Source organism: Lasioglossum baleicum, chromosome 20 (genome assembly GCF_051020765.1).
Source record: "Lasioglossum baleicum chromosome 20, iyLasBale1, whole genome shotgun sequence".
NCBI classification, from domain to species: domain Eukaryota; kingdom Metazoa; phylum Arthropoda; class Insecta; order Hymenoptera; family Halictidae; genus Lasioglossum; species Lasioglossum baleicum.
Genome location: NC_134948.1, coordinates 6002296 through 6015042, shown reverse-complemented (window position 1 = coordinate 6015042; position 12747 = coordinate 6002296). Strand labels below are relative to the sequence as shown.

Genomic DNA, 12747 nt, shown 5'->3' with positions numbered 1-12747 from the left:
GAGCACTCACCTTTTCGCGACTGCTAGCCGGAGGCTGAAGAGTGGCGTGTACGGTCACGACGGATCCGCAGAACCGCGTGGAAGCGAGACCGAGCGAGACGGTATGCTTCCGGGGCGTCAGAGGCGCCGAAACACCCAACACGAACGCATAAACGAGGAGCAGAGCGATCGCTAGCCACAAACACCACAACCCCCAGCCCACGTACTGGGTGTAAGCCAGTTTATACGGAGTTTATAAGGTGCCCGCTCGCTAGTCTGCACGATAGAAGTACTCGATCGTGTTGATAAGATCTGGGCGGCGATTAGTATAAACAACGAGGTTACGCACCGCGACGTGTTACAAAGACAATAAAGTAGACGGTTAGCCACTAGGAACAGGTCCCGGCTCTAATAACAATCAGACTGCGTATTTGGCGCGCTTGCGGTGTACACAAAGTGGTCGAACAGTGAAAATCGACCCGCGAGAGGGATTTCGAACAGCCTCTACTATACGATGTACTTGTAACGTTTGCGTAATAGATATGCCGCGACGGTAACGCGTACAAACAGATAATCAACGTGACAAACAGATTTTTTTGTTGTTTCTGGCATCGATAAATCGATTCGTGTTTGCGAATACGACGACGCTTGGGGAAATGATTTCCTAAGGAGGCACCGAGTTACCTCGGAGTATTGACTCCTCCCGAAAGTCACCTTTGCCAAACTGCACGAATCGAGTATGCGGTGTTCCCCCCACCCTCGAGCGACGAGATACACTAATAAACTGACACGCGCGAGGCGAACCTCCTCGGAACACGGGACGGTCGGTCAGTCGTCGTAAGGCTACGCCAGCGGGAAAAAGCGATCGCGACGATCACTGGATTAGAAACGGCGACGATACGCGCTTCTACACATTCCAGTACGAGCTGCGCGAGTAGGGCAGCTCATGCACTCGGTGTGGTAACGCGTGCGCGAGAGCACGGGTACGCGTACGGGCACGAGCGTGAACGCGAACACGCGCGTTTCTTGCCGTTACACGGGGTACCGTTATGTTATGAGAGGACCCGCGTCTCTCACTCTCCCGGTGAGAGAGCTTTGGTCTATTAATAAAAGGCAGTCGGCGCGACAACCGACCGTCGTGCGAAACTACTCGAAGAAGACGTTCGAGGGACGAAAACGCGTGCACGAGACGGCTCGATAAACTGCGTTTCGTAACGGATGGAACCGCTAGCGAGCGGGCGGGAGGTCGAGCGGGTAACTAAACCAGACACCTCTCGACGCGTATCGTTTTTCCCGCGGCTTCGCTCTACACGTTCAACTTCCCGGGAATTCGGAAACTTCTCTAGCAACAACATTTGACACGTTTCGCCCCCTCTTCGCGATACGAACAATTCGAAAAAGTATACGCCAAATATTTTTCTAAGGTCTGCAATGGCGCGCGCGCGTGCACCTCGAGGACATAACGGTCTCGTTCCGACATCGCGTGTTTTTTTGGCGCTACACCGAGAGCTACGCAGCTGTTGCTGCATAGCCGAAGACGTTGCGCGATCGCTAGCGAGGGCGGATGACAGATGTGTTCGCTGCGAATAAAACGCGTGCAGGATCGATTGCCCGTTTTCCATTGATCCTTTGATCCGTGCGCTACCGAGGTCTCGAACGAACGCGATGTCCTTTGTTTCTGTTATAAACATGTAGTTTATCGATCGTTATACGGTTCGCAGCTGAAAGATCAGGGTGGACAAATTCGTTAAAACAGGGATGTCCGATCATAAGTCCGAAGCGACTCCTAATTAGGGATCCCTATTTCACGTGTATATAAATACACGTGGTACGTGTTACGTGTAGTAAGAATCTAAGGATTCGCGAATACGGATCCGTATTCGCAGATCCGTGTGGGTACACGGATTCGTATTCACGGATCCTTAAATTCGTACTACACGGTTCACGTACCACGCGTACACGTGTATTTTAGTATACGTTCAAAGCCGCGATCTCTATTTCTAATAGGGCGAGCACCGCATGTCAGTGAAAGTGTATCTGGTTTCTGGAATCCGTTGAATTAGGATGATCGGACTGGTCGAACATGCCTGCCCTAGAATACGAATAATAATAAGCATAAGAATATAAGAAGCAATAACGCAGTCGACTAGATCGGAACCGATGCCAAAAGCATCGGTGCCGGGGACGCAACCGTTGAGATTCGATAGCCCTGCTCCTGTTCGCGTGCTCGTTATCCTAGCCGCGTAGCTACCTTGGATGAATTGGCACCGGACGATTGGGACACTCACAAACTGATCGGCTACGCCGCGGTAGAGACTCTGGTGCGCCGTGGATGGTGCCGTAGAAGACGGGGTCAGATTACTGGCAGTGTTCGTGTTCCCTGAAAAATGACTGTCCGGTCTTCTGGAGGTGGAAGGGACGGCTGGATCGTCTCCGTGGGTACCGGAAGGTCGTCCGGCCACGCCGTTCCGCATGACGGGCGGCGGAGTGGCACCGCCCCCGAATCTGGTGTGATCGATATCATAAGACGCGTTTGCGGAGGATGGGTGGTTGTTCCGTGGCTGTTCGGCGTCGTCCAAAATATCCGGATCCTCAGCACGTCCGCCCTGCAGGAACGAGATGGCATCCTCTATGCCGCGCATTACCTCGTTATTGTCCTCGACGATTTCGATCCGGTCGTTGATAGAATGCTGCTGCTGCTGCTTCTTTTGGCCGTTGTTATTAGTCAGCGGTTCCGTGTTATTCGGATTAGTGGCAAGGTTAGTGAGCAGATCGAGCTTAACACCGATCAAACCGGCACCGCCAACACCACCGGGTATAGACGACGACAGGAGGTTACGCTTAAGTGAGACCTCGTCGGCGGTTCGATGAGCACCGGCGCGTTGTTGGCGGTGATGGCGGTTGTTCAGGTTGCTGTCGCCGTCTTCGTCGTTATCGTCGGGGTCGTTGTTGTTCACGCCGTATCCGCTGCATGCGTCCTCGGCGTTGCTGGTGGTGCGATCGTTGCTGTTGTTGTTGTGCCGATCATCGTCCGCGTCCGCGTCTTCGTTCTCTTGGTCATCGTCGTCATCGTCATCGTTATTGTCGTCCTCGTCCTCGTCATTGTCTTTGTCGTCGTTGTTTTCGTCTCGATCTAGATCGCGGATGGTGCCGCGCTCGTCAATCGTTACCTCGCCAGGGGACGCGGCGGCATTGTCCGCGCGAGCATGCCCGCTGGTCAACACCGTGCTGCTGGCCAGTGACCCTCCTCTCTTCGACCTTGACCAGAGTGTCGCGCCGCTACCACCGGTACCGGCAGCCGTCGATGACGACGACGAAGAGGAGGAGAGGGAGGACTCGGGCCGTAGGTCCCTGCTCCGTTCGACTATCTCCCTCTCGTCGCCGCCGAACAGCTCGGTCAACGAGGAACCGGTTGCGTGATGCTTCCAATGATGATGTCCGCTAGCACTGCTGCTACCGGAGGATCCGGTGATGTTCGTCGATTGCCGGATGTTCGGCACGTAACCGGACGGCGAATACCTGCTGATGATCTCCGCTGTGGTAGGTGACGTCGACTCCAACTGTCTGGAGGACGAGGAATCCTGCGCCGATCCCCTCTCCCTCGAAGACGAACCGGCGATCGAGATACTCGAGGAAGACGAAGAGGTCGACAATCCGTATCTACCGCCGCCAGTACCGTTCGTTGTTACATTTGTGCCCGCGCTGCAGCTGCCACTGCTGCCCGTGTTGTTGTACGCCGACGACGAAACTGACCTGCAAACGTTTGTCCAATGTGAATATTGCAAGCATCGTTTCGTTCGGCTGGGCCCGCGGCCAAGGGCTACCCTCCGCACACCATCCTCTCTATCTCCCTCTCTCTCTCTCCTCGTACTTCTCTCTCCCTCACCCCTTCGCCGCTTCTCTAATTTTTTTCAAGTTATGCAATGATTGCGAGCATACACGCAACCCGTTCGGCATATAAACACACGCACGCGCACAAACTCGTGTCGCCTGAATATGAAAGCAGCGCCATCGTCGTGGGTATATGTTAGTAACGGCACAGATCGCTCTGGACCAGACGCGAAACTCGTCCCCGTCAACATTTTGGGTTCCATCTCTGTCTCTCCCTCTATCTCGCGGGTTTCGGAGAAAACAATCTAGGACACTTTACGACAATCTTCTCCTCCGACCAGGAGACCGTAAGGAGTTTCGTCTCTGATCCATATTATTCGTAGGATACAGCCGAACACCGGAATCAACTACAGTGGGTGTACAAAGTGTTCGCACACCTTTTAAAAACGAGTACTTTCTCAAAATTGGACCTAACAGCTCGAGTTTTCTTTTTTGAGACGTTAGGAGGATTGGTTCACCAGCTAATGTGTAAATAATTTCTTTTTAATTTTTTATCTGTGCCTATAATGAAAGTTCAACACATGTATTTCGTAAATGTAAGTCAGTTATATACGTGTACAAAGTTTGAAAATATGATTGAAAATAGCAAAAATTCAAAGATCTTTACATCTTACAATGCCCAATGGTTTTTTTTATACGTGAACCGATTTCAATGAAACTTCGTACATGCATATAGCTGACTTAGATTTACAAAATACATGTTTGCAATTTTCCTTACAGGCACAGACAAGACATTTAGAGATCGTCGCCTTCATTTTTATTATTATAATTTTTAAAAAATGATTTACACATCTCCTAACGCCTCGCAAAAACTCAAGCTGCTGAGTCCAATTTCGAGAAAGTTGTTCGTGTTTAAACGGTGTGCGAATACTTTGTACGCCCACTTTATGTACTTCTAACGGAGAATCTCGGCGGTTTTTCGGGTAGATCAACTGTAACGCGATTCGGTCATCAGTAGCAAACAAAAAAAAATAAATAAAGAAAAAACAAAAAGGCAATCTTATTCCAAGAGAAATCTGTTTTACCGACGCGAAAGCATCGCTAGGAACTTTTCGCTCGGATCGGTGGATGGAGCTGGCGTACTCGCCGACTAAAACCATCCCTTTCGGGTTTGGATCTTCAGGGTTACTGAATCACGAATCGGGCGCGCAACATCGTTCGCGCGTATACCGCGTATAGGGCGATATACTCGACGCGTTTGCCACCATTTTCTCCTCTTTCAGATGGATCCACCATTTTGGAATCGCTAAAATAAGTACAATGAACGCGTCGAGCTACGCTGCCGACTAAGGCCCGCTACACACATCCGTTTTTCTAACGTGCGGCGACCGTGCGACAGAATAACGGACATCGACCGATATGCGATAATGTCCTGACGATCGCGTATCGTCGGCCTAACAGAAAACACTGCCCAAGTCCTTTTTTTTTTTTATAAAAATTGGGTTTTCAGCTTCGCCGTGTTAGGTACTTCAATTTCTACGGTTTGAGGGCAATAGCTCAGCGATAAATTGTTAGGTAGCGCCACACAATACATATCAGAATTTGAAAACTTCGCTTTAAATCGTTCTCTTTGTCGTCTCCTGTAAAATTTACGTTTTTGGACTTGGGCAATTTTCATACGAGGCTGACGGTATATGGGATTGCGGCGAGTGTGGGTTTCTTTGGGGAACTGCGGCAAATATTGAATGCGACATGAGCTTGTTCAAACCAGGGCTTCGGAGCCGGAGTAAGAAAAAGCTATATATCGACTCCCGGAGTCGGAGTCAGAGTCGAAAAAAAACATATCGACTACAACTCTGGCACTTTTGTTTATAAATCATTAATAGATTTATGTATACATAAATAAATTGCTAATATTTGATCTACAGTATAGAAGTATTGAGAAAGAAACCGTTAAAGTTATGGTGGTAGTATTTTCTAACTATTTCCTAAATAGGAAATTCATATTCTTAGACTTTAATACAATATTTCAACTATTTATTCAGTTTTATTACAACTCTTAATTACTTTGAGTACGTATTTTTTTCAATTTGGAGAGTCGGACCCGAAATCGGCGTCGGAGGTAAAAAAAAAAAAAAAAGAGAGGAGTTGGAGTCGGAGTTAAGAATTTTGTCTACCGACTCCGAAGCCCTGGTTCGAACAAATGTGGAGCGCTTGAAATTGAATCCATAGAATTTCAGACCACAATACCGGTAGCGCACGTTAGAAAAACGGATGTGTGTAGATGCGCCTAAAACGTACGTATACGCATGCACGTATACAATGACTGGACGCTATCAGAGCAAATGCGAACTTGTCGTGTCTAGTTCAGGTTATCGGCCCTGGGTCACTACCATCGCGCCCGATATGCATAACTTTTCTTGACCCCGACCTTTTATGGTATAGGGCAGTCGGACTATAGAGTCCGGAAGTTAAAGCAAACCGATTGGGATTGGGAACAGATTCAGTTGATCTGTTCACAGGTGTTCGAAACTCGCCGAGCCAACGTTTACTTCACTCTAGCTCGTTCGCTCTAGCCCTCCTCTATTCGTTAATCGCGTTTCGGGTGTTACTTGCATTAGCCAATTGTTCGGAGCGGGGGGGGGGGAAGATTGTTATTAGTTATGGATAGTCCACTGATCACGGTGAACGGGATTATGGAAATTGTAAAGAAAGAGACTGAAAAATGAAACTGTCGAGACTTATCGGGAACGTCGCGTGTCGCGGACACCGTTGACACTCGTAGCCGGCGAGCCCGCATCTTAACACGCGCCCACGTGTATCAGGGATTGCTCTCACCTTGCGGGTGAGTAACGAGAACGGCCGTAGTCCGACAAGTAGTTCCTGCGGATGCTCGAACCCGTCGACGTTAACGAGTAGTAACTGTAGGGCCGATCGAGTACGAGCTATTTAACATTGCATATTCGCCAGTTGAACGAGGCTCGGGATCGGCAGCGTCCGCGAAAAGAAACGTTAGCCCCGCTGGGACGGAAGATGCGGGGGGATAGAATTCCATGCGAATAGAGCGGCTGCCGATCCCGAGAGAGTATCCATAAAAATGAAAATAAACAAAATAAGAATAAGAATAAGAATGCTCTCCCGATGTGGAGAGAGACTTATAGAGCTCACCTGCTCGATGGGCAGTAGGGTCGTCTGTATTCGGACGTATAGCTCGAACGATAGCTCGAGCTGGTGGACGAAGTGTAAAACGAGCCGGTGGGTCGGTAGGTGTTCAGCTTGGCGGAAGAGCTGCCGATCGCGGAGCTACCGGTTCCGCTGCTACCGCTGGAACATCGCCTGCTAGGAGAATGCGGTGTCATTGGGCTGCTGCTGTACGAGACTGCTACGGCGCCCGCCTGGCCCCCACGGTGATATGACATTGCACCCTGGGCTCACCAGTCTCTCAATCTCTCTTTCTCACTCTTTCTATTTCTCTGTCTGTCTCTGTCTCTATCTTCCCTTAGAGACCCGAATCTTCCTGAATCCCAACAATTTCGGAGAGAGAACGGTGAGTAAACATAACACACATACATATCGTTTATCGTATATCGGTATAACTCGGTTGTAACTGATAAGGCCTATCTCAACCGTAGCCTGATCGTACAACGTTTCCCGTTCCGGAAAAACGTTGCGTGCGCGTTACTTCGTCGCGAACTGATTCTCAAGAATCTGAAGAATCGTCGAGGTTACTACGCGTGTTACACCGTATCAAGGACACCCCGAGCCACCGGCTCATTCACTCATAAGGTCCCGTAAGACTGTCCTCGATCGGTCCGATCGATAGCCCTCCCTAGGAAGTTCGTTTTCGACAATGTTCCGGAGAAGAAGAGGAGAAAGGAAACGACGCGCAGCCATCGCATCAGCTGGAACCTTCGCTCAAAAGTCGCGTTCCAGCTTTAGTTCCCGAGGTCGACCTTGCGCGAGTAGGCCGCGCCACTTCACCTTGTCCCCTTTTCCCCTTTTCTCGCGCGAAAAACCTAGCCGCGGTACGATTCTCAGCCCTGATCACGTTTTCCTTCATTCTTAAGTTACCAGGGGTAAACCGGGCCAAAACCGGGAAACATAATGCAGTACTCGGACTCGAATCATCAAGTCAAATATATATTCTATACTGTGTACCGTAGGGTGGCTCTTTGAATTTCTTTTACGGCACCCCCCCCCCCAGGATTTTTCCAAATAATTCAAAACAAAACCTGTGCAGAAGTTTCAGCTGGATCGGATAACGGGAAAACGTGTCCCAAGACGATTAAACATCGAAATAATTAATTTAATGCTGATGAAATCGTTTTTCTCGAATATCTTTGAAACGGTTTACCGAGAAACATGTTAGACAGAACTTGTACGTCTCGTTACTTTTCTTCGACGTTCACAGTCGAAAATAAGAACCACCCTGTAGTGTACAGTTCAATTTCCCTTCGATTTGGCAGGAGTTTCGCGAGAGTTCTGCTCAAACGGTGAACCGGAAGTATCGATCCACTGCGCTTGTCCGTTCGCGACGCGAGATCGCCGTTAGCCAAGAAATAAAAAGGAAAGAAGTAAGAAGATTGTTGTGGACCCGATGCGTTTTACCATTACCGCGACCGCCGTGTCCAATTCTCGCGCGAACGTGAACACAAAACGACGAAATGCCAAAGGTCACTGGGTCGGGCTAAAAAAAGAAACGGGCCAACCTTGAGCCAGGAAAAATGTAGAACGTTCGGGAGTTACGGGCCAGTTGAATGGATACACCCTGTATACAGCACAAACGCCATGACTTTTAACACCGTTGTAAGGCGCGACCGAACGATAAGGCGGAACCATTTTCCAAAAGGTTTCGAATTCAGACACGGACGACAGTAACTTTAATCGTGTCGATCATCCAGAAACGAGGTTCTCCAGAGAGATCCTGAACGCGGCTAGGATTGATCTTATCTTCTCGTACAGAATCGCAGTCGATCGTCTGCAGATGGATATTTAAATACGTATTAGGGTCATCGGACGCGAAATATTCTATTCAGATAACGCAATCGTGTAAACGACCTCCACAATCGACGTTCTACGCGAATCGAAGAAGAGACGAAAGAAAAAAACACACAGATAGCCAAGAGATATCTGCGGTTCTAAATTTAGAGGATATACTACGGCTGACACTATCAAACAACACCTCTTGCGTAACGGAGCGCGAATTCAATTCGACATTACCGTTCCCAGACACAATTAACTTCATTCATGAGTCAACGGGCGTGTGTATGTGCATTCGAGCGAAAGTACATATATGAGACTTCACGTACTTTCTCGCGAATCTGAATCTCTAGTCTTAACCCTTGTATAGTCAACCAGAATGTATAGATTATCTAAAACCTTTCTGTATTTAACATGTTCGGACAAATTCTCATTACAAGACCATCTAAATTGATATATTAAAGAATGGACATTCGGAGAAATTTTGTAACATTTTTTAGAGATACATTAACAAATTGTTGAAAGAAACCGTAAATGGGTACCCGTTTCACTACACAAGGATTAAATACAGAAGGGCAGGCGAACAAAAATTTCTGATGTATACATATATAGTAGTGTACCCGATAACACGTATTTGCTAATAAATAAGCAGCGTCTGTTTGTGTTCCGTAGCTGAATTAGGTCGAGAAATGGCGTCGCGGTCGGTAAAAAGTTTCCGAATGATTTCGAAAAATCACGAGAGCCAACGGTTCACGGCTTCTCGGCGACACGAGGCGTCGCGCGGTACGTTTAACAGGAAAATTGTCGGTCTTGCCAAATAGCTGGCGTCAAGAAAGCAGCCGCGATTCGCATTTTTCCTCGAGTTTGGCAAACGGCCCAGTTTTCACCGGAATCGGACGCGCAGAACAAATACACGAAACGGTTCGATTTCACCGAAGATCGCCCAACAACGTAGAAACGACTCGATTTACCGATCGAGCGTCGCGTGGTTCCTTTGTACCACCGCGCGGCTGCCATCGCGATTTCGAATTGTTCGAAATAACGATCACGCGACTAATAATGCCGTAGTAGGGTAACAGCGTGATCGAACGTCAATCGTTCGTAAGATTGGCCTTTAGACGCGTTCCAGCTTTATTTCCGAGCGAACGGTAGAAAAAGAAAAACCGGTCACTCTCCGTCTCTCGGCTGGATCGAAACGGAACGGTCGAGTCACGCCGAGTTTTCAACCTAATTATGGTAAGACGTCGCGCGTGGGTTATCTCTTACGTTTCGCGTTATGGGCGAAGTCAATAACGAGGTTATGTAATAACGTAAAGAGCACAATTGAAATTATGTAACCAATCCTGTGACGCGAACCTACGATAAATTGCGGGTCAACCGTTCCATTTAATCTTCTCAAACCGGCAACGAAAGTTTCAGCTCGGAGGATCTGGTTTCCCGACGCCCTCCATCATTTGCAAAACGGGGAACGGGCGGGAAAACACACATCGAACGTATAGTTTACTAATAATTAATCATTCTTTTCTTTTCAAAATATAGACAAACTACCGCTTTTTCAAGTACCCGGGACGACAGAGATACGAATGAATCACGTCTATTGCATCACGAAGATTAGTGCATTTATATACGTGGACTACCTGGAAAGCCGGTTACCTATTTACACAATGAAAGCAAGACCGTGGATTTCCTTTTGAATCTCTGCTTCTTAATAATTCAAATGAAACCGTTGCCAGTGACGTGCGACCAACGGACAACGGAAATTCAGTACAATATTTTTTGCTGCTGTTTCCTGCTGAATCACGATGGAAAATGTATGGGAAGCGATGTAGATATACCATTCTCATGGTCAGAATTTCGAGTAAAAATGTAGCTGAAAAATTTCCGGGGAACGGGGCACTGTAAAGAAGTAATCGCCGCAAGACTGAATGGGTGCACGTGGACGAGAAATACTATGGGTACCGTTCTCGCGTGCAACTGCACTAGTAACGCGATTAATAAAATCGATTCGAATTCAGTCTATAGCGGGACGAGTCTCTTTCGACCAACCAAATGCGTGAGTAGGTGAGTACCGTATCGTATTACATAATATAAGGACACGCTCGATCATGTCTAATTTTATGGCGACACTACTTTGCTGGAAGGAAATAAACCGTTGGATCTCGAACCTACCGAAATTGTAATTCGATCTGGCCAGCGAGAAACGAATGGCGGAATTACGGAGTTTACTGCGCGACAATTGTGAAAATACGGTGAACGCCGAATACCGACGGAGAAAGTCGCCTTGTCGCTCGGACATTTGTTTGTTTTTACCTGTAAATGTTCGTTGGCACAACGATATCTCGATAACGGACTTTTCAAACAGAATCGTCTACCTAAATACATATGTATATCGAGTTTTACTACAAATATAGTACATCAGTAAAACGATTCACCCGGATCGGTTAATTGCGTCAGTCACGTGATCGAAATCCCTTTTGCCCCCTTGCGCCGTATCTACTTTCACGACTAACGGATTAACGAGTAACGCCCGTCTTCCAGGAACCGTAACACCGAAAAACGAAAATGGTAGGGTCGCTTACGCGGTAGAAAGACTTCACTGGCACTCGATTACCATCTCCCGGAACATGACTGATAACACGTTTAAACATTGCTCAAACGTAACGATTCAACATTCTTCGTATTGCCTCGATCCGGGATGTTTCACACACGAAACGACCGACATCCTTCGAATTCCTCGTACCTAAAATGAATTTCCAACACGAAAGCGTTTCTCACTTCGAATATTTTTATCGAGCTGTTCCGATTCGTAACCTAACCCCGTGCTCACGAGGCCAGGGAGAAAAAGACAGATGCGGTGAGTGGAGGGAGAGAAACGAGGAAGAAAGAGAGCGCGCGAGAGAGAGAGAGAGAAAGGAGTGGGGCGGACGAGCAGAGTGAGCAAGAGAGAGAGAGAGAAAGATGGGGAGAAAGGAGATAGAAGGAGAAAGATTCGACGATTCGAGCGGCCTTTGGCATTTCTCGCGTTTCAAAAGTTATTTCTCGCAAGAATCCGAGGGAAATCGTGATTCAGCTCGGCCGCGTACACCGAGAGTTGTTAATAGAAAATACAGAGAGTATAATGGGATACTCACGAGAGGTTCTGAAAGTGGAAGAAGCGACTTGGTTTCACTCGAAAGACTGTCGTGTCGGGAGTTTACCAACACGCGACGACGATTCTCACAAAAGGTAGCGACGAACGAGTTTCCTCGTCACGGTCATCGTGTATGGTGCACGCGAGAAATTTACGATGACTCGTTACAAGGACGAAAAAAGAGAAGAGAGGCATAGGCCATCCCTTATAGCTCGTAGCTTTCGGCGTGACGTCACTGCGACCAATACTCGAGAGACTTTCGATGCAGCTGAGGTGAGGAGATAGTCGCGGGACGAGAACCTCGAGGGGCACGATCGATTTACGGGCACGTTTACGTCGATCACGCTAGAGTCGGAGTACTAACAGAATCCTGTACGGTCCTGTACACCGTACCAGCCGACACCGTGCTGACACCGTACTGACACCGTGCCGAATACCGTCCGTACACGCCTGCAGCTTCGTACTTCTCTTAAACTTAAACGAAGTAAACCGTGTATTAAATTACCTTTCTTCTTCACACTTGTGCACGCTCTATCTCTCTTTCCCCGTTTCTTTTTTGATAAAACACCGCGTCAACAACACTTACTACACACCACTACGGGATTAACACCACTCCGACGATTTCGCTAACGCAACGTGCGTGCAAACAATATGGCGATTACAAGGTTACCGATTTCCGCGTTGACAGTCATCGCTTCCGCGACTACCGCATTCTGCGCTAGCGCAGATCAAAATGCCGTTTTCGGATCCCCCTGGTGGTAGAGTGGAGCCGCGGCGCGACTTATCGGTACTGTCATCTGCGCAGCCACTGCGCGCGCCTTTCGAAT

The 12747-nt window shown here is 48.2% G+C and overlaps 1 protein-coding gene across 5 annotated transcripts in view; it reads right to left on the bottom strand.

Moving 5' to 3' along the window:
- LOC143218582 (uncharacterized) overlaps positions 1-12632 on the bottom strand; it is an 18721-nt gene extending 6089 nt beyond the window's left edge. Inside the window, exons 1-4 of one of the 5 annotated variants that reach the window (XM_076443831.1) lie at positions 12426-12632; positions 6979-7327; positions 6649-6732; positions 2268-3732 (exon numbers count right to left, since the gene is read on the bottom strand). In XM_076443831.1, the coding sequence (XP_076299946.1) occupies positions 2268-3732; positions 6649-6732; positions 6979-7229 (1800 nt within the window). In that variant the 5' untranslated portion in view covers positions 7230-7327; positions 12426-12632. The other 4 variants (XM_076443835.1, XM_076443832.1, XM_076443833.1 and 1 more) reach the window with 4 other exon arrangements.
- Positions 12633-12747: the final 115 nt, after the last annotated feature.